Raw genomic sequence first — 27,296 nt, forward strand, 5'->3', positions numbered from 1 at the left:
TAATCACTAGCTGCCTATCCTATTGTATTATGCATGTGTAGGAAATGTTTTCTGCAAAAGGTAGTTCTGCAGTTGGACAAGATCAATCACACCCATGGGAAGGACACTGCTCCCCACCATTCCTAGAGATACACTCCAGACACAGGAAGAGAATTCTCACTGTAGAATTTAGTCTCCAACACTCCGAAATATTTTAAACCATCAGTATAAATGTGGGCCACAGATGATTTTTATACACAGGTCAATAAAGGTAAATGTATCATTATTTTGTGACATATGTTCTAAACATATGCTGCAAGTTGGTACATTTCCCTGCTTCTCAATGTATCGAAATGAAAGGGCACTGACTGGCTCGCAGAGGGGTTACCTGAGCGTTCTCCTATATTACTTAGAGGAAAAGGCACAGTGACCTAGGAGCGAGCAGCTAAACTCAGACCCGGAGTCCAAATGATGCAACAAGGCAGCGGAGCCACATGGCCTCGACACCTCCAGTTCTCGGATTTCCTCCCAGAGCGAGGCGAACGTCCCACGGCTCCCGGTCCGGTGCGGCTCCTCCCGCGGTCGACGCAGCGCCGAAAAGGACGGACCGGAACGGGAATTGCGAGCCCCGGTGCCCCAGCGCCGCGGCGATGCTCGGCTCCGGCCCGCTGCCCCGCATCAATGCCGTCCTCACGGGGCTCCATTGATCTACAGAGATGCTCGGCCCCGACGGCATGAGGGAGCACGGTGGGGACAGACGGGAGCTGTTCCGCCCCGCCCTGCCCCGATCCCGGCCGCACGTGTTGGGGGAGCCGCGCCGCCCGAACCCCCGGCGGGTGGAGCGCTGTGCCAACCGCGCCGGCCTCCCAGCTCCTTTATTTTATTATTATTATTTTTTATTATTATTTTTAATAATACAGACGTATTTTAACTCTTGCTTAGCAAATTGCGCTCGTGAGCTCACGATGCCGCGCCTCCCCGCCCCGGGCGGCAGGGGGATGTGAGGCGGTTCCTCGCATCCCCGGCGCTCCCGCATTACTCGGCCGCGCTGTCTTTGTGTCGTTATTGTTATTATTTTGCCTTTTTTTTCTTCCCCCCTCCAAATCCTTTTCGCCGTCTCGCCCCGCTCCGAGCCGTGCCGCCCCGCGCGCAGGTGGCTCCATGCGCTCCCGCGGGGGCGGCCCCTCCGTCGCTCAGCGCCGCGCCGGGGCGGGGAGAGCGGCCGCCAGCTCCGGCCCCGCCGCCACCGCCTCCACCTCCGCCTCCGCCGTGGGGGGGGACCCCGCCCGGGCACGGGGAGGGCGGGCGTGAGGCGGGCGGGCGAAGTTTCTCAGGCGGGGAGGGAAGGACGCGGCCCCGCGGCGGCAGCCCGGCTTTGGCCATGAAGAGGAAGCAGAAGAGGTTTCTGCAAATGACGCTGCTCTTCACCGCGGCTCTGATTTTTTTGCCCGACATCGGCCTCTGGTCTCTCTACAGGGAGAAGCACCTGGTGAAGCCGGCCGAGCCCGCTGAGCCTCAGGTAGCCGCGGCGGGTGGGAGCTCTTCGGGCTGAGCGGGCTGGGGCTGTGAAAGTTGCGGGTGGAAGCGTGGGGTGCCGGGCTGGCCGGGCAGGGAGCAGGTGGGTTGCGGGGCGTTCAGCGCCGTGCTGAAGGCAGCGGGTTGTGCTGAGAGGAGCGGAGTTCCGACCGCAACTTTGGTTTGTCTGGCGGTGTGTGGCTGGATGCTCGCCATCCCTCCAGCCAACTCACTGCTCTCCTTCTTTCCATTGAAAACTCAAAGGAGTGTTCGACGAGCCTTTTTCTTGTTTGCCTTGTAGTTTTTTTCTTTTTTAATCTTTCGGACATTACCAATGTGACCTGGTACAAGCGCTCTGCGTGTAACTTCTTGTCAGATTGGTGCCACAGCAGGCTTCTAAATGTTCCTAGTTTACAACTGCCTCTTTCACTGTTATTAATAACAGTAGTTGACATAAGATGATGGTTGGTTTCTGTCTTGATTTTTTTTTCTTTATTTATTTTTTTATTTTTTCCTGAAGTTATTCTTTCCCTCGTTGGGTTTCTATACAGCTCATAAATCACAGTGCGACCTGCATCGAGGGAAGTTTAGTTTGAGGGAGTTGTTGTAACGTAGTGCTTTAAAACCCTGCCTGCAATTTACCAAAGCTTATGTGTGTTCTGCTCAACACTGCTGTGTTTCTACACCATAACTGTAATTGTGGTTTAAATACAATATCAACGTTTAATAGGTCATTAGTAAGAAATGATGAGGTTGCTCGATCTTCTAGTCGCATTGCCTTGGTGGTAGAGTGCGTTAGGCAGCACGGTGTGTCACTTTGGTGCGTTGGTGGTCTTAATGTCAGGGGTTAACACCTGTGCGATGCATTGATATCATGCATTCACCACATGCTGACTATTTAAGTCACTTGCTTCAACTGAACAATAAACAATAACATGCTTGATTTTTTTGTTTGGATGAGGTGCTGGAAGATAGTCCTCTGAAGTGTCATCAGTTCAGTAATAAAACGTGCTGAATGGAGGATACCCTAATTATGACAGGAGGATGTGAAGGGTAGCTTAGCTTCCTATTTTGGAGCTTACTCTGCTCTTCTGAGGGTTTTAACATGCAATAGATGTCAGGTGCTAGACTTTAGTTGGAAATAATTTCTGCTGAAAGAAAATTATACCTGATTGCAAGTATCTGTCATCAGTTTTTGCAGGGTGCATGCTGTAGTCTTCGCTGTGTCTCATTTACATTGTGATTTAGGAAAACTGAAGTGTTCGATGCAAATAATCGTTTTCATGTTTTTTGCATGGCTCTTCTAAGGGCAATATGCCTTGAGATAAGGTGAACTTTGTGTATTCCAGTCAGAGCCCTAAGTACAGCGTGACTGGATAGCAATCACTGTGAAACAGTGTCAAAAAAAGAAATGCTGCTGGATAAAATGATGCAAGAATACCTTGGAGAGCAGCAGCTGAACATATGTGAAGGATTAGTGAGACAAACTAATGAAGAACATTTAAATCTTAAGTTTTCCAAAAAGGCTTTCTTTTACTAGTTTCCTTTTTTTTTTTTTTTTTCCTTCTTCCTCACCTGAATGCTAATTAAGCAGAAGTGGGCTTAGTTTAATGGGAAAACAATAAAATTGACAATGAAAGTTTGAACCTTGCAGCTGACGGCAATGAGGTTCTACTGTCACTGGTAGAGCTGAGGTGTTGGAAATGTCATACCCTATAAGGACAGCAGATTGACAGAGGCAGAGCATGATGCAGTCATGGTTCTTGTGCCTTTTGGTGTGTGCATCATAACCCAAAGTGCATTCAAGGAATGAAGGTTGCAAAGTAAGTTTTGAGTTCAACTCTCTTAAGTTTGAAGTAGATCACAAGAAGGTGGTCAATGAGACTATGCTAGAAAGAAGATACTAACAAAGAAGACCACATTAGAAACATCATAATAGATAACTTTTTGCTCCCCTCTTATCAGAATGCAAATGACTTCTGAGTGTTGAAGCTCTGACTTTGCCCTTGGTGTACCATTCTCCATGTGTGGAGTAACTTAACACCAGTTTAAGATCAATCCCACTGGAACTGTAACAGACTTTTGTTGCTCGTGCTGAATTAGTGTTACATTAACCAGGTGCACAAGCGGAGGCACGAAGCAGTCAGTTTGTTATGGTATGTAATGACTGCAGAAGAGGGACAGAGCTGTCATGAGTTAATATATTATTTCCATACCGAACATGCATCTGGTGCTGCTCTGTTGCTGGCAGTAATGCAGCCATTATAATTAGTGCCCTCTCATTTTAATGACAGCTAAACAATGTTTCTGATCATCAGGTGTTTCTGATGAGGTGACATGATGAAATCACAATGCTCTGAGTAGACATCTCCAAACTGGGCTGGGTATGGGGCTCTGCCAGCTTCTCAGTCACTTTGACTCCCTGCTGTGGCTCTGGCTGGACAGGGATGGTGGCAGCTGCTTGAGGCATGGTGACCCTGACAGCAAGGTTCAAAAGCAGTCTGTGTGCCACAAGTAGTCTGTGTCAGTGAGCAGTGTTGCCTGGATGCTGTGTGTCCCAGTGCCTCAAAGAGGGCAGATGTGCTCTTTAACATTACCTAAAAATTCTAATATAGCAACATCAGATGACATTTTTTCTTCTTTAAAGTCGTGCTCCAAGAAGTTATGTAAGATATTCTTGTCATTGTGCAAATTCTGTCTGTTTCTCAGCAGAGAAGCTCTTTTTTTTTTTTTTCTTCCCTTCTGTAGGACAGATTATAAGATAGAAATGCAATTGACAACACTGATTTCAGGAACCATTAATGATTCTGGTTACCATACGTTAGTGCTCTGTGCATTATTAACCTCTGAGTGTTTTGTATGAACTGCGTTTTTGCCTTACACTGTTTCCCAAGGATTTCACTTTGATATTGATAGGTTTTGTCAATGTGTTTTGAATACCGTTAATTACATTTAGGTTAGCACAGTATTTAAAGCGAGGCTTCAAAAGTAAAGGTTCAGAGATTAAGATCTGCCTCACTTGGGGCAAAATGCTGCAAAATATTGCTTGACAATAAGGCAATACAGACAAAATACTGTATGTGAAATGCCCCCTCACTTTTAAAATTTATGTTGGAATACTTTTAAAGTTGGTCTTCTTTGCTGAACTATAGGAATAAAAGAAACTGAAGTTAAAGAAGCCTTATAAATTCGTTATTGCATTTTAGTATCCTTAAGTTTTGATGACAGTTTTTATAGTTTAACTTTTATTTTGTCATTGAGACATTACTTGCGGTACTGGTATCCTGTTTGATACTTTCTTCTGACACAACCCCAAGGTGTGTTGTTTAGGTATTAGGATATGCTGGTAAAGGTTTTAATTTCAGCTTTGTTTGCTTTGGGAGCAACATAGTACAACCAGCAGGATGTAATCCTACCGCAAACCTGGCTACTCTGATGCTAACTGAAGTTACTGCTACTTTGTCTGGCTGGAGTAAGGCTGTAATGTGCTCTTTTAGACAGTTGCAATAGGTGATAAAGAACTTCATGTAGTAAGATGAAATTTCCTGCTGCAGCTTTCCAGTGACCATAACATAGGTATTTGGTGCAAAGTGCTATGGGATGACTTTGTGCCTGTTTTTATGGGATGCCTGTGTTGCTGGCTGAAGAAGGAAAGCATTCTAGTGAAGTTATTCCCAACACCTTTATAAGAAGGTAGATTTCTTGCCTTGTTTTGCTTATGCTCTGGTGCAGTGTTGCATGCAACATCACCCTTCTGCTTCAGGTACTTCTTTGAGAAGCGCTGTGGCTGCAGCTCACACTCTCATAAAATAGAATAGAATAGTTTGGTTGGAAGGGACCTTCAAAGGTCACTGAGTCCAACTACCTGACCACGTCAGGTCTAATGGTGTTTGCACTTTTTATTCTAGTGCTTGTCCCTTTTTTTTCTTTCTTTTTTTCCCCTTCCCATTGCATGCACTGTGCCCAAGGCAGAGATCAAAACGCAGGCATCCTGCTAGAGGAGGGCTTTGTTCAGTGGGATGGAGTCATTCTCTCCTTCCCTTGTCCTGTGAATCCTGTATTTCTGTCTTTTTAAGCCAATGATTAGGTCTTTCTTTTAGGATATGTGAGGTATATGTCTAACCAACGCATCAGGATAGTGAGAACATAGTTGTGACAAGTCCTGGGTCTGTGCAGGTTGGAAAACAGGCATAAGGTACAGCTTTCCAGGTCTGAAGGCTGTGGAATCACCAGCTTTTCCTCTTTTCCAGGAAGTGGTTTAGGATTGAAATCAATCTTGCAAAGGTCATTAGTTTCTGAAGTACATGAAAGAAGTGAAATTTCACACTTAGCCTGAGGCTGAACTGATGTTCATGGTTGTTGGGGGGACTGTCAGCTCCATTTACTCGCTGTTGGCGCACTCTGGGTGCCTTGATTAGGCCAGTCAGTTTTACTGCAAGAAAAGCTGCTTCTTAGAAGTGAAACATTCTTATTTATTTATTTATTTATTTATTTTCTCTATTACTGTATTTCCAGTGCTTTTCCTGTTAATTTCAACAGCTCCAAATTGCTGTACTAAGCATAGCTGGGCTAGGACACAGGTAGGTGCCTATTTCCTATTGTTGCCATGACAGAAGCCAGCTGGTTATGTAGATGTTTGTTTCTCTGTCTTGGTTACTGTTGAGTGCGTTCACCATGCCTGTGAGGTAGAAGAGTTTTGTTTCTTTGCTGGCAGAAGGGTGAATAGGGTGACAAAGTCCACAAAAGCAGCTGCTTGACTGTTGCTGACACTAGCTTTTACTATTTTGGGGAGTGTGTGGCTGACAGTAAATAAGAGTTATAGATAAGACAGTGCCTCAGTTTCTTTGCATGTGCTGTTTGGGGCAGGTCCTCATTCCTCTCCTGTGTGCTCCCAGTGTATTCAGTCCCCATTTGTTCTCTAGCTCCTTCTGCTGCTGTGCCAGTATGTGGCTGCCATCGGGTCCTCGACAGGCAGTGCACAGGCAGTCTCTTTGCCATCAAGTATTTAACAGTCAGACAGTTAACACTTATGTAATTCACTTTTTTTAAATCTGAATTGCTCGTGTGTAGTTTTATTGCCCTGTAAATATTGGAGCCTACTGAGGAAAATATCGTTTGAGGTCTGAAACCGTTGTTAGTTTTAAGATACGATATTATTTTTGGCAATTAACAGTATGTTTCTGTTGTATTCAGTATACCAGAGGGAGCCCTCCTGTGGTTAATTTAATACCTATCAATTTTCAGCAGTGTTACTGAACAGAGTATATCTTGGAGGATAAAATGGGCTGCTTTTTATATTTACTAGTATTTCCATTTAACTTTGTGTTGGCAATGTGTTTTCACTGTTGTTATTGTGTGTAGCCATATTTTTTAAAGCGCAGTGGTTTGAGATTCATAGGAATGAAATGTCAGATAGAGAAAGCTCTGAGCTGGTCAACATCTGGATATCTTGCAGGGATGAGTGGGGACACCATTCCCTTACCTGAGCAGCAGGATGCAGGAGTCCTCACTGCTCAGGGATGAATGGCAAGCTCTGCTTCATCCCATCCCCAAGCATGATGCTGCTCACTGCTTTCCTAGTGAAGCTCTTGTGTTTGGGTCTAGAGAACTGCAGCATGCTGTGGGCACATTGTGGTTGGGAGTCAGGCTGCACTGTGCCCTGCGTGTGTGGCTCTGTGAGATGCAGCCCATGTGTGCAGACAGGTGACTGAAGAGAAGAAAGAAAAAACAATTTATCTTATTTTTCTTTTTTTTTTTTTTAATTCTCCTTTTTTTTCTTTTTAATGCCTTGACAGGTAACTTATGTTCTTCATCTAGCAATATGCTGATGCAGGCATTTATAGCAATTGACTTCAGCAAAACTGAGTGTATGCTAACTATTTTGATGGACCTGAGCCAGGAGCAGGCATGTTTGGTTACTTTAGATAAGGCTTACCAAAATTAATTTGGAGCTTGACAAGTTAAATACGGTGCAGCTCAGGGATCCTCAGCTGAAAATCTTACATCAGAAACTTGCCTCACAGTCATGAGACAAAATTACCTCAGCTGAACAAAATAGCACTCCCAGTTTTTAGTGTTTTATTAAAATTTGAGAAGGCCTTAATGGGAGATGTCAACCTTCTGTACCAACTCCTCTCTGAGAATGTCAGTGTAAACTGATTTTTAAGGTTAAGCTCTATTGTGAATCATTGCTTTCCAGCTCTTTTTGAGAATTGCCATGTTTGAAGGAGCGGCATGGGGTGATGGGCTTGGCAGTCTTTGTCCAAATATGCCTTTAAAAGAGAGATTCTTCTCATCTTTATGAAAAATGACTACTTGAGGATGGACATCTGCTTGGGAGGTGAAGCTTGCATCATGGGATGGGAGAAGGAGGGGAAGAAACCTCGAACTTAATAGGACCTCTTTCAAATTCTTTATCTTCGTTTCTATAATTTTCACATCTGTCTCCATAGAGAAGAAGGTATGTCTTGAAGTCAGTGCAAATACCTGGTAATTCAAGCCAGCTATTTAAATACCAAGCTAATAGAAATATATCAACAGAACTGTAGGAGCACGAATGGTGAGGTGCATGTGCAGTTAACACAGGAAATGCCACTCCAGGGTGGATGACCATACCTCCCTGGGTCAGGGCTGCCATGATCCTGCTCCAAGCCGTGATTCAAAGGTATGGCAGAGTCTTGCACTGCCACTTTCAGATCTCTTGGCAGATCTTACAAAAGGAATTCCCTATCTCCTCTTTTTCCTATATTTTCGGGAGCTCTGTCCTCACTTTATCAAGGAGTTACTGGCTGAAACATGGATTTAATAGACAGCTACAGCATCCCATTCCTCCCCATCTCCTGTTGGTTACCGTTCAGGGCCTGAAACTGTCAGCCAAGTCTCCAGTGACAGGGCATAACAGCATTTGGCAGATGCTTCATCTGATTGTCATCTGCCAGGACTCTTTCCTGATGTAACTGAAGAATATTTGTGTGTGTTCTTCAGAACCCTGCAAGCAGCAAACTGCATTGAATGGGAAGATCTGGAATCGATAGATTGGGTTGTGGCAGCTCATGGGAGCTGCACCCAGGCCAGCTCCCTGCACCCAGCCCGTTGCTGTCTGTAAAAAACAATGAACTTACAGTGTAAATGGGACATAGCAGACCAGAAAATCTGGCCCTTACGATTTAAATGTTCCATCAATCAGTGATAAGCCATTGATTCTGAGCTTAAAATGCAGTGGGGATTTAGCAGTTTGCTTCCATGCTATGTGGCAGTTTATGACAGGATGCGATGCTGCTAAGAGATGTAGCCAGGCAGAGTAATTATCTGAACTAGGATTTGGTCAGGACACTCATGTTAAAACAGGGTGCTCTGGAAATTGGATTGCTCACTGGAGTGTGTAAGTGTAGATTTATCAGACTAACTTAAGGTGCTCATTTGCTTAAAGAAGCATAATTTTTCATACCTGTACTTAGAATACAAGTGGAATAACAGATGAGTTTGTTTAGGAATTTTTAACCTGTTTATTTATTATTGCTCTCCGAAAATAATGTTCTATAAATTAAGTACTAGGAGCATGTAAACAAACATTTAGAACAAGAAAGAACATTTTATAACCAGACTGTACATGTTCTGCTTGTAGGTGAAGATGGGGAAGCGCAAGGCTTCCCTGTCTCTCTGTTCGGAGCTGATGTCTGGGAAATACAGGCTCTCCACATGTAACTCTAGCGGCTTCTGTAGTGTGAGATAAGTGCTTTGCCCCATGTGTTTTTGCCTTACTGTGATTAAATCTCGCAGTTTTGCATTAGATAGATAACATAATTGTCTGTAACAGTCAGTTTGTTGTTCTGTTCTTCCATTCAGTCCCTGGGCTAGAGGTTGTGTGTGTTTACTGTAATGTGTGGCTTGATGTGCTTGTGTCAGAGTAGGCAAGGTCAGGTACGTGCACCTGTGAGGTCTGAGGCTGTAAGATCTCTTCCTATAACAGCTAGCTCCAGCAGATACTTGCAAGAGAAATCTCTCCTCTGTGCAGATTAACTATACCCTTGGAAAGATTTTTTCAGTCCCTGACAAAGCCCATTGAGGTGCAGTAGTAATTAGACAGAGCTAGGTTACTTTAGAAGAGATGGCCAGTTTTACTTGTATTTAGGCAGAAATAATTTTCTTCTGTGTCTCACCAGCTCTGAATCTGTCCTATGAAGAATATAATCCAGGTTTTAATGCAGTTATTCATACTCTCTCTATATGAACAGCAGAATGCCTCCTGTGGCCCTTTAATGGGGAAAAACTTCTTTGAAAATAGCAGTGCACCATTGCTTGCTTTTTTTTTCCTCCTTGTTTGTTTCTTGTATGATGGTAGTTGTGTGTTTTTTTCTGGGTGGGGGGGAGGAGGGGGAAAAGGAGCAGGAAGAGAGAACACATTTTAGTGTCTTTAATGTTTTTATATCTCATTTGATGGCTGGATAAATTATTTTGATTGCTTGAATCCTGGAAATTTTTAGATTGCTTTTTCTACAGAATAATAGTTTCACATTAGCATGGAAAATGCATGAAAAAGACATATTAATGCCATACTGCAAGAAAATATTGCAGTGTTTTAGGCTCTGATAAATGACTACATTTATCAAATTTATATTATTTGAATCCATCCTTTGATATGGATTCAAAATGAATGACAGGCTTGAACGCATGTTGTTTTCTCCAGAATGGCTTGATATAAATTGAAGTGACAGTCAAATTGCTGATCAAATTTGGCAATTATAACATCAGTGTAAAAATGTAAATCTGGAACTTTTATGATACAATAATGAACTCTCCACTGAACTTACAAAATGGCTAGAGTCACAGCATAAATGGACATTAAAAAGTACTTAGGATGGCTTTAAAATTATCAGAAAACTTAAAAATTGCATGCAAAATCATCACAGGAAAACCTTCCTGCAGCATTGGGATATAGATTTGATTGGGAACATGGTCTGTGACCATATTGTGTTTTCTCTTCTTCCCTGTTTCCTCACTTCATGAGGAGAGGAGGCATGAAGAGCTATTAAAGATGCCAAGACAATGTTTAAGCCATCCATACCCATGCATAGAGAAGTGCTTTATGAAGAGCTGCTATTAAAAATGAGTTTTATTCTTTATAAAACGGGTTGTGTCTAGTTATTGCTCAGGACTTCCAGGTGCTGCAGCACAGTTTCTGATCCCATGTGGAGTGAAAGCACAGTTCATAAAAAACAAAAAACAAAGGTGTATTTACTGAAGCAACATCAGTATAAACAAGAGAGACAGAAATTTTTCTTCAAATGCTCAGGACAAACAACAGATGTCTCCTTCAGAAGCAATGCTGAAAAACTGTATTTTATAATGGGTGAAGGGAAATGGAAGTGGCATCATGCTAAGCAGCATCCTGCTTCTGCATCTGGAATGGATGCACATGTCAAATGAACACAGGAAATTGAGCCCAGGAAACATGTACTTAATGCCTGCACACTGCAGCCTCTTCACATGGGAGGTCTTGAAAGACTCTCCTTTGTCCTTGTGTATTAGTAACACTTCTGTGATTTATGTGAGTGAAATCCTACTAAATCAAGTTTAAAACCTTACCAAAACAGAGAGAGTTGAGATTCTTCTTGAGAGCGTTTTAAAGAAACTGTTGGTAGAATAAATTCATCAGAAAAGCTTTTTTAGTGTGGGCTTTTGTGTGCCTTTTTGTGTTTTATATAAGTATGTATGTATAAACATGCAGGGCTCTGAGCAACTTGGTGGAGCTGTAGGTGTCCCTGTTCGTAGCCGGGGAGCTGGACTAGATGACCTTTAAAGGTCCTTTCCAACTCAAATGATGCTGTGATTCTGCCTACATTTGTTTACGGGTAGGAGGAGCTGGGGAGACCATTGCTTTGCTTCCTGCATTGGAAGGGAGTTATTTTTTTTTAATGTAGCATGTCCTAATAATCTTAGGAGCTGTGCAAAAGTGTTGGAAAGTATATATTTATGGATATAAATTCAGTATAGCCCCAAGTGTCTTTGGCATTTTCCATTTTTTAGTAAGTGGGGACGTTTTGTATGTGGTTGTGTTTCTTTGTTTTTTTCTTTTCCTCCAGTCCCTCTTTCTGCACAGATTGTATGTGGGCTGGCTTTATGTACAGTTTTTGCACAGTGACTACTTTGGATGATCTACTGAACTTTTTTTTTTCTTCTCTATTTCTAAGCTTTGCAGTGTGTGGGCAATAGAAATGTTGGCTTGTATCATTTATGCTCATGATTCCTCCAGTCTGCCTGTTAGTTCTTTCTGCCCTTTATATGATGGACTCTCGTATGATCCATTTGTGTAGGAGACAGTAAACAGAGTTTGTTCCAAAAAACTTGCCCCGAGCTGCTGTCTCTATAACATGCTTTGCTAACCTGCTTTTCTCCTGATGTGTGATTTAAAAAAAATCAAGCGATTGACCTTCTCTTCCACTGAGTAACCTTCTTCATATTAGAGATTAACCTCCCATTTACTGATCTGGTTGTTAAAGAGACCGGCTACTCCCTTTTCATGATAATGAAGAATGAAAACCTGCCAGAGTATTAGGATGGAAGTGATGGGAAAGAAACGTGAAAGAAAGGGCAATATACAGCCAGAAGGAGGAGTAGCATATAGTTCCTTTCTGTATCTGTCAAATGTATTTGTGGTGCTTCTAAGTCATCTTGCTCTCATGTTTCCTATGTGTCTCCTTTCATGTGTCTCTAATCCAAAACTCTGGCATGTATTGTTATTGAGTTATGATTTTTTTTTTTTTTAAAGCACCCTAACTGCAACCTTGTTTCTCTATTCTAATTTATTTTAGCATATTAGTAAAGCTGCTTTAGTATACCCTGGATTAATGATCCATTTATTTTGATTGCAATAAGCTCTTAGTTTTATGTTAGCTGCATCATACAAGCATGACCTGTGGGCTTTTAACGTTGTAGTGAATTGAGACTGTGTGTGAATAAAGAACGCTTCATATTTTGATACAGCAAACTGAAGCTGCTTCTTGAGGGGAGACTATGACCTCTCTCGAGACGTTTGCTGAGGCTGGGCAGAACTGAAGCAGCATTTGAGTTCTGAAGGATGTAGCTGTTGAGGCATTCTGTACTTCAGGCCAAGAAGCATGAGAGCGATTCACCCCAGGCTTTGGCATGGGAGTGGAAAACTGCTGCTCATTGTGGTGCAGGCTGGGAGAATTCTGTAATGCAGATCATTTCCTAGAAGTTCATTCAAAAACAGCAGCAGATTTATTTATTTATTTTTTCTTGTTAAATAATTTAACATTTAATTACTTTACAGGTAAATTTGTATTTCTTTTCCTTTTTTTTTTTTTTTTTTTTTGTGGTCGAGGATGTTGCTTGCTGCATATTTCTTTGAAAACTGTGTTGGAATGAGAGCATACTGCATTTATTTGTTTATCTGCTCATTCATTTTTCAGAAGACAAGGATGTCTCCTTTACATCCTAAAGATGTCTCAGGGTTTCAGTTTAGCCTGCTTTTCTGAGCAGTTTCTCCTCCAGATTTAACATTATGGGCAGCTTACAGCAAAAAAAAAAAAAAAAAAAAAAAAAAAAAAAAAAAAAAAAAATCCCAACCAACAGTGAAAACCAAGATACTAGCAACAAAAACCCCCTAAATTTAGCAATTCAGTCCCATCTTATTAAAACTGGCCTTGTTCATGCTTCAGAGACAGTGGACTTTGAATGTCTGCCAGTGCTTTAGATACCTGAATAATGTAATATGTTTCACCAGGAAATTAAGGCTGCAGCTGTAGTTTTTGCCTTTTAGAAAGGGAGCTGAAAACTGACTGTTCGTACTCCAAAAGTACACTTCAGCAAATGTCCTTAGTAGAAGCAGAACATGCAGTTCCCTAGAGTCATCTCTTCTGTCAATTTAGGGGTCTCTTAACTATGTATGAAAGAGGGATAAAAACAGAGTTTGAAATTAAGAATCCCAACTCATGAAGGAGAACATTGACTTGGCAGTGACTGAGATGCCCAAGAGGTTGGAAAACATCTTAAACATCAAGCTACTTAAGAGAAGAGAACATGTAAAACAAATCCTGAAAGATTCATTCAAATTGCTTCAGAAGGATCTTCAGGAAGGAAAATAACTCTCTTACGTTTGCTGTAGTTGGAAACTGAAGTGATCTATGCTGAGGAAGTTAATGACCTGTGGGATCAATGGTTGGTGTTTGGAAGATTTGTTGTAATGGATATAAAGAGGGAGAAGGGGGAAGGTGAGGGGGAAATCAGGGATAGGATACAAGTAGAATATTACTGCTATAACCTTATCTTCTGTCTTACTTCATCGAACCCTCTGAAATAAAATATAGATATGTATAAAATCAGGTGAATTCAGAAGTAAATAATCCTAGTTCTACATACACAGCAATAGCTTTTGAGATAGTAATTGCTACTCTTGATGCTTATATTAGTTTTACAAAAATGTTAGCTTTCATTTCGAAGAGGATAACATGTTATTACTACTGTGTAAATTCATTTTGCGCTCTGGAATACTGTATGCAATTCTGGTGCAATCATAATCATCACAGATTGGGTGGAAAAGATGCTTATCAAGGGTGACGAAATTATGTGAAGCCTTCATTGTTGAGTGACTGATGAGAAGAGAGTACTGAGAATAAACACGATAGAGGTATTGTGGAAGGGAGTAACATGGAAAATATATGCAAGGATCACTTAATTCACTTCTTCTTTCAATAGAAATAATAACATCAAATTAAGTTGTGTGCTGGGTTCAAAATAAATAGCAGGCAGGGGTCTTTGAAGAGTAGGCTATTGAAACTGCAGAGCTTTCTGAGCCAGGGATTGTAGGTATTAAAAGTCTGCATGGCTGCAAGAAACAATTGAATGCATTCATCGAAGAAAAATGTATTTGTGCTAGACACACCATCTCTGGATAGTGAAGTCCTTGAACCAGCTGCTAGAGACTGGAAGTGAATTTGTTTGTTTGTCATGTATTTATATCTTTCCTTATGGTGTGCTGTTGATCATTGTCCGAAACAAATAGTTGCCTAGGTGGATATTTTCATATAACTTTTATAAAAGTCATTCTTTCACTAATAATGAGTAAGCCAAATTCATTGATAGCTGCTGATGGGAAATCAAGTTGTGGAACATGAGGTGATTTTGAGTGAGTTACTGGATGGTAGACAGTTTTCTGTTAAGTCAGAGACAAAAGTAAACGCATTTTCCTATTATCAGTCTGTGTCGATGCATTAATTAATATTTGTGGGAGACAGAAACATGATTTCAGGATTCAAAGCTTCAACTGATCTTTATATAGGCACTGACTCCCTCTTTCCATCCTCTCTGTTGGTAGCAATAGTTTTCTAGGCCTTCTGCATGCTTAGTCTACGTTTTACTTTTATACAACTACTTTCTCTTTTTCTCCCCCCTGAATAGTGTTTAATTTTTTCCCTATCCAGAACAAAACAGGGACATGTTTAATATGGCAGAACGTAATAAGGAACATGCTATATTTGAGATTATGCTATTGTGTGTGTGGATGTGGGTTTGTGGATTCTTGTTGTGGTGGGGATTTTTTGTTTGTGTGCTTTCTAGAAATGGATGGAAAAGTTTGCTTACTTTGTTTATATTGCATATAAAGGTGAGCTTGTGCTCTGAACATTTTTGAATTACTATATGAGATATCTGCAGAAATTTACATTCATTCTCCTGTAACTTGAACTCTTGGGTACCAATAGCTATGAATATGATATTTTGCTCTTTCCACATAATTCACATTTTCTTGGTATCGAGCTTTGTTTGATATCAAGACTGTATTTTGGATTTCAATATGAATAGAACCTACCACAAGAATGCATGGCATAACTGGATAAGTAGAAAGAGAGAAATGTTTTCTTTCTCTTTCCTCAGTAGGGGTTACTTACAGGAAATGTTGTTCATTAAGATTCTGTAGTCTGTGCTGGTCATGGATTTGCCAGGTGCTTACCAGAATACCACTTAATAGTTTGCTGACAGTGACTGGTGAAGATAAAAGCTGTTCTCTCCATTCTTTCTTCGTATTTTTTCTGTTCTCACTTTTTTTATTTCCTCCAAGTGAATACCATAATATGAAGTTGTCAATGCAAAACAGTACATGTAAGATGGGAAAGGTATTTTCAAAGAACTCTCTCAAAATCTAGTTTTGAATGCCTATTTGTTAAAATCTGTTCCTGTACTGCTCTATTATAGATGTGAAACTGTTCTATTTCTCTCTTTCCTAAATACATGTATGCTAATGTTCTGAGCTTTTATATACAAGTTACAGTATGACACTGTCAACTGTTTTGTTGATCTGATGTCATTGCTTGAATTATACAATCACACAGGTGTTTGCAGAGTCTTTGGGAAAACATGGAAAACAAGATTTAAGAAAAAAAAAGTCTTTGCTGGCATCCATCCTCATTACTGGAATAAAGCTTCCATTGCCTTCAATGGGATCTGAGTTTTGTAATCAGTGCTGTCAGTCACCATCTGGGCTGACTTTTCTTTCACATCTGAATCTTACCATAGAGTCCTTCCTTTCTGGGATACCATCTGCCACGCAGTTTCTTTTGACTTGTTTCCAGCATCAACCTTTGCGTCTCTTTCATGTCCTTTTTTTGTGCTCCAAGCAACCTCTGAAATCTCCATTCTCCCTACAATGAAGTACCCCATCAATAAAAGCCATTACCAAGCCCTGGCCAATATCACAATCATCTGGAAAAAAATCTGTCAGGAGGCCAAGGCTTGGAAGGAGTCAATCCCAAACCCTCTTCTCAACCATACAAGTCATATTTTAAAGCAGTATCTTTGAGTTTGAGCCATTGATGACTGTGTGGATAGAAGGAATCAGTTAGTATGGCAGCTAACCTAGTAATAGCTTACAAAGCTCATGTAGATCTAAAAATAAGATCAGTTTTCATTAGTTTGTGTTTTCTGTGTTTTTTAGAGCATTTTACTCAGTAGAGCCATATTTATGAAAACTTGAGCAGAAAAAAAAAAAAAAGCAATTTTTCGCTGGGTGTTGTGAATAGCTTTGCGTTCATTTTCTGACTAATGCCAAATGCAACAATTTACATGGTGCTTTATAAGCCAATATAGAAAGTCAATATGTATTTGTAAGTCAGTATAGTAACCCATATGTTCTGGTTTCAAAGAGAAGGAAAACATAGTAATATATTAGAAATAATACACAGCTTTGGAGGGGAAGAAAAAAGAAGTTGGTACAGTAAATCTAAGACAAGCTTTATGATGGAGGAGTGACATAAAGATTAATAATTAGCTGAAGATTTACTTAATGAATTGTAAACACGTACATTGTTCTGAAATTAATGCCTCCTGTTTATTTCCATGGGAACTGCACCATATTCTAAGAGCACAATATCACTGGTGGTGTGAGCAATGAAAGACAGTTCTTCAACATAGCCACCTTATTATCTGTGTACTTTCCCCATTAATGAACTAGAGCTGTGTGCCATACTCATAAAAATCTGCACCAGTGTGGGTGACCCACTGTTCTCACCGCTGCTGAAATGCATCACCCACTGCCTCACTGTGTTTACATCTATTGGTAGGTTTCCATAAATGTTTACAAGTGTTCATGAATGTTAGTGGGTGCTTTTTTTTTTTTTTTTCTTTTCCTGCATGAAGGAATTCAGTGACGCAGATTAGCTTCGTTTCTGCTTTTGTGCCAGACGCCATTGTGTCAGTGTGCCCCTCTACTGCCATCTATCACACAACAACATGCCACATTAGTGGGAATGTTCAGCCTCTTCTGCTGTACCGCCAGCATCTGCCTCTGATGTTATGAGCCCACATAATAAAATAGTAGGCTCAATAATTCAAAAGTGATAGTCAATGTACATTGCACATGGAAGGAATTTATATATACAAATAGGAAACCTTTTCTAAATGAATTCAGGGATGTGTGTTGTTTTGGTTTTTTTTTTGTTTTTTTTTTTTTTAAACAATATTTCAATTTTGAATGAAAATTGGTTTGTGAATTTTATTTGAACTCTAGACAAGGATGGTTTAGAATTTCAAAGACATTGAGGGGGGAAAAAAGAGAAACAGCTCTTACAGAAGTAGACTTTGCAGGTGTGTGCATTTATGTATATAAAGACCACCTCCCTTGTATTGTGACTAGTTAGCCTATGAGTAGAAACAAGCCGATTATTGTGTTTATTCTCAAAGGAAAACATAATCTAGTATGAAAAGCCTAGCTTATTTCAAAGGTTAGAAAATGTGTCAACTCGCAATTGTGTAGGAGAAAATTGAAATAGAGATTCTCTCAGGATCAAGGCTTCCTAACACCTTACTGTGGTATGTTTGCTCATAGTTACTTTGCATAAAATCTTATAGTAAAAGGCTATGCTGCAATACTGGTGCAGAATGATTAAAAACCAGAAACTATATCTGTAAATCTTTTTTAGTTTGTTTAAATGCATTGAAAAAAGAATACTCAGTATTCTTTCTGAGAAGCCAAGTCAGAATAAGAAACATACCTTTTTCCAGATATTTAGCCATTTCTTGCTGAGCATAGTGTGGATGTCCAAGTACTGGCTTGGAACCGGGGATTGTTGCTTTTTGATTGTTTGCCATGTCTTTCCTCTTTCATTTCTTTGTGACTGACTTCCATTACTTGTAAGATATAGCTAGGAAAACTACCCTTGTAAAACAGTTTTCAAATGTAGATGAAAAAAAGTGATATGTAAGAACCACGAGACTTTTAATTATTCTGACTGCTGTTAATATTCAACTTTATCTCAAAGAATTTTCTTGAAGATTCTTTGTTGTCTGGTAGACGTTATGCAGAGCAGGCTACTCATGTGCCTGTTTTCTTAGGATAAGATATCTGTGATTATTTTACAATTTCAACTGTACGAAGTCATTTTTGTCCATTCCTCCTTGTGAGGAGAAGGAAGAAGTTTGTTTTCCAAAAAAGTGAGAATTTTTACAACCAGGTCTCTTAACATACCTAAGTATTTTCAGTTGTATGTTAAATCTTCCAGATCACCCAAGCAAACACTTTTCCCTCTTCCTTCTAAGTAGCCAAATAAATATGAAAAGAAAATATTGCTAGAATTTTGCAGCCATGCTTCGTATTGTCTGACTACAGAGCAGTAATGGTTAGGAACAAGGGAGAGAAATCTGGCTGACATATATCAGCTTTCAGCACTATGGAAGTCCACTGGAGTAAAATTTTTCACGGCAAAGCTCTGGAAGCCCCTGAGATGTTTTGATGTTTTGATGTTTTTTTCTTTCTTTCTGTCTCAGAATTTTTGTGATTCATTTTATGCTTTTTTTTTTTTTTTTTTTTTTTTTCCCTGAAGAAGTGGGGAAGCAACTGCATCATCCACCCACCTCCCTCTCTACCCAGACAAATTCCATAAGACAGTGCCCGTCCTTACTCTACTGGGTATTGAACTTGTCGTGTGGTATGGAGAGATCTTTCCACATCTATTACAAGGTTGTGGGATTTTACCCCATGTAGTGAATTGTGTGCAGTTAAGATGCTGCTTGAAACCACATCAGAGCAATGCCTTCAGACTTAGTTGGGTATCTCTGCATTGGGTGATCTCTTCAAGCATATGTTGTCAGTATTAAGGACAAGTTTACTTACTTAGGGACACAATTATGTCAATGTTATCATTTTTATTTGATTGTGTTGTTATTTGTGTTTGTTTTTTTTTGTCTTTTGATGGAGATTTTGTTTATTTGTTTTAAGTTCTGTACACACTATTTAGCAGGGAATCAGTCTTGTCTGTGCAAAAAAAAAATAAAAATACAATGAATTTCAAACACCTCAGGATATAACAGTCAATTATAGATGCAGTCAGAAGCAAATTATTGTAAAAAGACAACAATAATGAAGAAGGATGGTGTCTAAAGTGAAATGATTCTGAGATGAAAAAAGATTCTGTCGTGGTCTCTTGTACTTCTGCTTCTGACCTAAGCCTTTTGATGGTACCAGAGCTGAGCAAGCTTCTTCAGATTGGTTATTAATAAGCCTGCATCATGGCTTGTCATGGTGGCTTCCCTTTTTAAACACGGGTTAGTTTTTGTTTTTATAATAATAGGTATTTGCTTTCTTCAGTTTGTTTACAATATTGTAAAAGAAGTAATCAGTGTATTAACAACATTTGAATTTGTATTGGTTTAGCTGTTTAAGCAGCCCCTTTCTGTCCTAGGAGGGGAACTAAGGAAAATTGTAGAGAGTGGGTTGCACGTTTTTGTTTGTTAGTTTTGTTTTTTTGGAGGGGGGGAGGGGTGGTGCACTGCTGTGATGGACATTTATGGAATAACATGCCTATAGGGAAAATTACCTCTTCATTATCTTTATTAATTAGCAGTTGACTTCTGTCCCATAGTCTGTAGACTTAGAGCCCTTATACTTCACAACTTTACTGACAAGTTAGTACAGTACTTCATTTCAGCTGACTTCAAATTTTGTTCATTACTGACTTCCTGACTTATTGTTCTACACTTTGGCAAAATCAGTCAAGAGACCATCATTCTAGCAGAAAGCTGTGACCGATTGCTTTAAAAATAAATGATACTTGCAGTGACACAACAGAGAAAAAAGGTTCATTAAAGCTCATGTTGGAGAACTCTCATCACTCTTTTTCCATTGCATTTGACATTGCCTGAGAGACTGTTATGTTTATTTTTAGAGACTGTTGTTCTTTTTAAACCTGATCTGCAATGTGAGGAAAGCAGTAATGCCTTCAAACAGGCAGAACTTAAATTTAAAGCAGCAAGATATTGCACCTTTACATTATAAAAAGGGACTGTCTAGTGAAAAATCTCTTAAAAATAAGTTTGATTCTGGCAAGGAAGGAAAAAAGAGAACAAACCCATCACAAGCTGTTTTAGTGCACACAGTCTGCAAATCTGTCCACCTCATATTAAGAATGTTATAACCCTTATAAGTGAGGCATTCAGCATATCTTGTTCATTTTAATGATTTCTTTTGAACTGCTAGAGAAACAAGCTAGTTTCATTCAGTTTACCAACCTACTTTGCTGTTCAGTGTACTAATCCTGTACAGAGCTCATAAAACTGATGTGTTCTGTAATTGTATGCCTGGAAAGGTAAAATATCATTTTTAAGTGAAGTGGTTAGAGTAACTGAATTGGTGACTATATTTTGATTTTATTTTTTTAAAATGAAAGTAATGGAGACCAGTAAGGAAGTGAGAAGTTACTCTCTTTACTGTAGACCAAAGCTAAAATACAACTGTTTTCAAGTAGAACATATTCGAATAGATAAGTTAAAAAAGAAAAGTAGATGGTTTAAACCCAATAAACCATAGAAAATACATTTCCTATCTTTGGATATTGCTAAGTAGATTCAAGGAGACCCACTTTCCTTTTCCCCCTTGTTTCCTCTGTGCTCCTCTATTTCAATTGCTAGTTACTTTGAAAGATTAAAAAACTTATTTAATAAAAATACACTAGTAAATATATTTTCTTCTGTTATCTTGTGAGATTATCTAAAGCAGTTAATTTTAAGTGCGTTACAGGATCAAATGTGGTTTAATTCTGTTGGAGATTGTGTCTGTCTTTGTTATCTTTTCCAAAATCAGGATTTTGCTTGTAGAACATAAATGCTATTTGACTCTGATAGCTGTACTTCTACAATAAGTGCTCATAAAGTAGAATATTCCAAAAAAACAAACAAAAAAACCCATACAGATGATAATGTTTTCCTGGGCTGTGATTTCCAGGGCTGTGAGGTGCTCAGGGATATGATTTAGCAGAGGGTTGTTAGAGTTAAGGTACTATAGTTAGGCTGTGATTGGACTTGATGATCTTCAAGGTCTTTTCTAACCTGGGTAATTCTATGATTCATACCTTTGCAAACTCCTTACTTCTGACTTCATGACTGACTTCTGGCCACACTGCCCAGACTACATCATAGTGTCTACTTGTAAAGCATGCTGTGCTGCTCTGCTTTCCCGTTAATACCAGAGTATTGTGACTAGCTTTCACTAACGTGAAGTGTTTGTAGGAGGAAATACATTCATGACTAAATAAAATTTCAGAAAGTAAAGCTGTCATTATGTATTCTACATTGCTGAAGCAGCTAACACATTATAACAGCAGCCAAATTACCTGTAATCGGAATCTACACAATAGAAGGCACTCTGCATGCTGATGAAGGTGTGATTAACACCTATTAACAACATGGAATTTATCAATGGAAAAGTAAAGATGATTTAGTGCCCTATTCAGAAAGAACTGCTGTCTGTGAAATTCCTGACTTTGGACATAGCGATTTAGATAGATGTCAGAAATTTGCTAGCAGTTTTAAGCTGCACTTTGAAAACTGATGTTTATAACTCCTAAGAGAAGGAAATAGATAGTAAAAGTGATACTTCAAAGGAGAATGAAGCTGGTTTTACCTCCTGGTTTTCCTCTTCCCATTCTGACTGTATTAAACCATTTTCATATTTTTAAGCAATTAATGTTTCTTCTTTCCTTGGAAATGTCAGTCTTGACTTTTTTCTCGCTCTTATTTGGTATTTAAGCTCAATGTAACTTACTGTAGTAGCTGATGATATGGTAAACTAATTACTGTAATACCACTCCTGTTAATCCCCTTGGAGGAGTGTAGACAACAAACATACTTCCTGAAAGAAGGGTGTCACAAAAATGTATCTTTGTTTATGCTCTTTTTTTTTTTTTTTTTCCTTCTTTTTTATGTCCTCCTGGTGTGGCAGGTAAGCAGGGACACGGGGTAACTAAATAAAGTATTCAAATTGTTTCTCACCTTGAATTTCTAGTGTAAGACTTGTCCTGGACTTCATGATACAAATGTTGGCTTAGAGACTTGTCCACCAGATTTAACCACCTCAGATCTCTGGTATAACGTTTTGTATCTGGTACAGTCATAGAAATCCACCTTTAGAATATGTGAATTTGTACTTTGACTTGAGTGACTTAAGACTAGGTCTAAAAAAAAGTCTGGGTGTTATAAAGGTTGGATTTTTAACCCTTAACACTTAGGACAACTGAAGAATGACTGAGAACGCTGACTCTGAGGACTCAGTGCCTTGATTTAGTGTGTACTTGTGACCTATTAAGGGCAGGGGCAATGGGCTGGCCTGCAGGCAGCCAAAGATGACCTAAATGTGAATCCTTTGCTGTGTCCTTCTTAGGAAGACACAGCAAGGGTGGCAGCTGTAGTAGACAGCTCTTGCAGACAGTGACCCTGGAGCTGCATTTTAACATTCTTTCTGTAAAGGAGATGCGGTGATATTTTTTCCTCAGCATTTTTCTCACTGATATTCCCATAGTGATGGGAGAATATGTAGTCTCAAGTTCAGTTCCTTTATTTGCCTGGAGGGAGTTAAAGGTCAGTTTTCATCTCTGGATAAAGAAATTACAGATTTTCAGGCTTTCTAAGACAGCAATACTCTCCGTGTTTCCTGCTGAAACTACGGTTGAAATGAATTCAGTACTTGCTGATTACTATCCAAGGAAGCCATGTTGTTTCCATGTCTGTTTCCCAAGTGGTTTAACTTTTGGATGTGCTCAGTATCTACAGTTCTGAGCTGAAGTCAGGGACAGTCAGTAGCTTCCGTGATGTGCTTAGAGATTTACTGCAACTGAGTTAGCTGCTGAGCAGTCAAGAGGTAGGTTGATTTCAGAACAGAGTAAGTCTGCTTATGAGGCCAGCCTATGTAGCACAGTTTCTGTAAATATTATCAAATAATACTAGAAGTATCAAATGTGTAGCTTAGTTTGTTAATATCAACAAACAACTAGCCTTACAGAGTGCTGTGAAAAAACACTTATCAACAAAGTCTCCAAGTCTGCTGTAAAACCCTTCCTGAAAAATCTTGTGTCTGAGCTCCTGGATCGTTCTCATTATGTTGAGTATTTTGGTTGGTTTGTTGTTGTTTTGGTTTGTTTACTTTGTTGTTGTTTTGGATTAATCTGTTCACAAAAGGGGCTTATCAAATCTCCTCACCATGGTTTAGAAAATGACTAAATTTTGTGATTGTCCAGTTATTTGAAGATTGGTTAGTCAGTGTGGTACTCTGCCAGCAGAACAACATCATTAGCCAAATTTAGGGTTGTTGTTTACGACTGTGTAATCCCCATCAGTGCTAACAGAAGCACACAGCTAGAGCTGAGAAGAATAACTTGAGACAGAACATGTGAAAGTCCTGCACAGAGACCTCTAATGGTAATGCTTTTAAAAAAGAAAAAAATAAAAATAAAATAAAATCATGAGTATGTACATTTTAAACAGTTGTGTGGTTGATTTTAGGACAAGACAGTTGAGATGGAAAATCTGCGGTGCCATGCATTTTTTTGCTGGTGACATGGCAGTAGGCAGAGCTCATGAGCTGCTCTGCTAAGTCTCACTGGGTATATTTAACTTGAGGTTTGGGTCTTTTTTAGTATATACACATTCAATAGTGTTGAAGCTTGGAAACTGAAAAAAATGTGGCTTGTTATGTTACAAATATTTGAAGATGTTTACAGTGGACAGGGAAAGGTGATGTACCAGTACTGTTTGTTAGACAATCTCGTATAAAAATGGAGTGTCTACATTTTTATAGGTGGCTATTTAAATACACAAAGAAACAGTATTCTCTCAGCCAGTATGCACCCAAGTTAAAGGAAAATAAGCTGAACCGTCAGCTTCCACATTAAATGAAAATGAAACCTGGTATTGTTGCAGCTAGAAATACTCGTTAAACCATGAAGGATTGTGTTGTACATAGTATCTTGAAAAGTGTGTTAGCTTAAGGCACTTTTGGATGTCTTGCACTATTACTCAGCTCTTCTCAATTCAGCTTTTTTCTGGATAAAATGCTGTTGGAATTATGCACGTTTTTTTTTTTTTTTTTCTTCTTGCTTGTGGGGATTTGTTGCCCTTGGAGTTGGTGCTAGGTCCTGTTGGTGGACCTTAATGAGTACTAAAGCCTGGGTAACTTGAACCCCATGGAGATGAGCTGAACCATCTGCAAGTACAAATGTGTACTGGGGAGAAAATGCATGAGCAAGCCAACTTCTCTGGGGTGTGAGTGGTCCTGTGTGTGCTGCCACACATGGAATACCATCTGTGGAGTACCAGCATGCTGCACTTGCTGGAGGGAACCAGGGCAAACCCAGGCCTGCAAGAGAAAGCGCTGAGTAACAGCCTGAAATTGTATATGTGGTTTTGCACAGCAGTTCAAAGAATCAGTAGCGAAGAATCACATGGGTAAAATATCAAGGAGTTTCAGTAACTAAAAGAATGATACTCTTAGACAATTCCACTTGTGGCGTTGGGGGTGGGAAAGTACCCTTTTATCTTCTTGCTAGCATACTAAACATGAGGTTTGATTTGTTTGGGTTTTAAGGGAAGAAAAATGGTAAGAACACTGAATGGTTTCTTGCCAAGAGAACAGATCTGTATAGCTAAGTCTAGTTGGTCATGCAGTTAGCTTTTTGCATAATAAGAAAGTTTAGGCAAAGAAGTAATGAGCATGCAGAATAACAACATCAACAAAATTCTGAAGGGAATGTAATGAACAAGTACCTAGAAACAAGAGATTCAGATAAAGTGTTAGAGATACTTAGATCCAGTTTGGTTTTTTGGTATTTTAAACTAGTTTTTACTTTTGCTTCCAAACTGCTATGCTTAAAATATATTAAAACTAGATATATATTTTTAAAATGGATCTTCAGAAGCAGTGGCATGGAAGGAAATTTTCAGCAGACCGTGAACGTTCAATGTCAGTGTTTTCTGACCACTTCTGTGGATGTTTCTAGCTGGCAAAACATCTATAGAAACTGATGGACTTGAATGAAGCTGCTCTCAGCAGAAATCTGGGCAATCCCCAGATTTCCATGTGCGTTTGTACACTATTGCAAATAAATTAATACTCTACTGTTCCCATTAGCCTAGTCATCTTCTGGTATTATTCTGTGATTCATCAGGCATCACGGAATGATAAGACTGTTCACACATCCATTACTTCCCTTCTCCCTATTCTCTACAATGTAGTAAATCTGCCATTCTTTACATGCGCAGGATTGATATTGAAGGATGAATTTTCCACTGAGCAGAGATATGAAGAAATAAAAGAAAGGATAAAATTGTTTAGTTATTAATGAATTAATAGTAAACATTCAGATAATATGAAGTCTGTGAAAATGACAATTGAAAATGTATTTAAGCAATTAGATTTTCATGACAGAAAGAAAGCTCAAAAATATTCACAGGCATTGAAATCTGTATTCTAAAGTAAGTTAAAGGCTCCTGTTTGTCCTGTTGCCATTCAAAGGAAGGTTGATTCATATTTCTTTTTGTAAAGACAGAAAAAGCAAACTCCATATTTGTAAATAGCGGATTTGGAGTGTACAGGTTGATCCAGGTATGATTCTAAAACAGTCTTTTCCTTCTCAGAAAGTGTGGTGGCTGGGCGAAAAACCTTGTCATCGAAATCCTGCATGATTTGTGCTCATCATGTTCGTTTTTAGATGAAGAGTGGGTGAAGTTGTTTCATGGCAATAGCGACTACCTGCAGAGCTGCCATCGCTCTTGACTGTAGCTAGGGTTGTCTCCTCTCTCAGAGGCAAATTAATCTTGAGGAAATATGCTGTGCTTCAGTTGCTGTTCTTAAATCTTTATCTTACAATGCAAACGTTTTAGGCAATGGAATAGTGTGATTCATGTCTTCTACATAATTACTCCCGTAGTTACATTATTTGAAGGAACAAGCTTAAAGTGTTGTAATTCCTACGAATACATATGTTGAAATGTAATAAAGTTTCAGATCTAGCATGAAATCCTAATGCTTCATCAAGGTTGCTATTTAATTTTACTATTTTCTGGTCAGCATCTGAATAACATGCAATAAAGCAATGCAGTTGTTTGGAAAATAATGTAAAAAATGAAATATGACATTCATCCAGCAAATGGAAGAAAGTGTATTGGAGTAGGAGTGATTGATTTTGTTGGGTTTTTTGGTGGTGGTTTTTTGTTTTTTTTGGTTTTTTTGGTTGTGTTTTTTTTTTATTTATTTTTTTTACTGCTTTCAAGTTGTGTTTTCAAAGTGATTTTACATTATTGAATGTTTACCTCTTTCTCAAGGACTAAAGGACTCACTAAAGGGTTTTTATTTTGAGGGCTTTGTTTTGTTTCATTTTTGTTTTAATTCACCTTTTAAACATAAGGGACCAATTTCCCCTTGAGTGTCGCTTAGATTTTAGTTTAGTTTGCTTTTTAAACCGTGTATTGTCATCTGTGTGCTTTTAAAGTGGGAATGAAATGCTCTCAGAACAGCAGTGTTTCACATCTGCTTTGCACCTGTTTCAAAAGGTATCAATCTTAACACACTGTACAGTTGTGTTCTTCACTCTTGACCAGTTTTCTTTTTTATTTTTCATTTTAATGGAAAACAGCAATTTGAAATATTTTTCAGCTTGTTTGCTTTTCACACATGGACAATATATCTATTTCTTTAGAGCTACAATGGTAAAACTTTTAAGACAGGCTGTTACTTTTGCTCACATTATAGTTCATATACTTTTAAATAAGATGCAGTTTATTTGAGCATAGTTTATCTCACATTTGCTTATGTAGTAAAATAAAGATGACACAAGCACACACAGTTTTTATCATGTTCCATCTTTATGCCATGAGCATATATTGACAGATGTCTGGTTACAGTGTGTGTTATCAAAACTAGTGCTATTAAAGGTAAATGTGTCTTTTACAGTGATTGTAAGTAACATAGAGGCTGACGACACAGTGATTTTTATCAAAGACAGTAATTCTAGTTTGGGTTCAAACTG

At 39.2% G+C, this 27,296-nt stretch overlaps 1 protein-coding gene across 1 annotated transcript in view; it reads left to right on the plus strand.

Moving 5' to 3' along the window:
- Positions 1 to 1,246: 1,246 nt before the first annotated feature.
- Positions 1,247 to 27,296, plus strand: part of GALNTL6 (polypeptide N-acetylgalactosaminyltransferase like 6) — a 429,124-nt gene continuing 403,074 nt past the window's right edge. Inside the window, exon 1 of the mRNA XM_015861609.2 lies at positions 1,247 to 1,498. Within this exon, the coding sequence (XP_015717095.1) occupies positions 1,361 to 1,498 (138 nt within the window). The 5' untranslated portion in view covers positions 1,247 to 1,360. The remainder of the gene's footprint in view (positions 1,499 to 27,296) is intronic.

The sequence above is a fragment of the Coturnix japonica genome, chromosome 4 (genome assembly GCF_001577835.2).
Source record: "Coturnix japonica isolate 7356 chromosome 4, Coturnix japonica 2.1, whole genome shotgun sequence".
In the NCBI taxonomy this organism is placed as follows: Eukaryota; Metazoa; Chordata; class Aves; order Galliformes; family Phasianidae; genus Coturnix; species Coturnix japonica.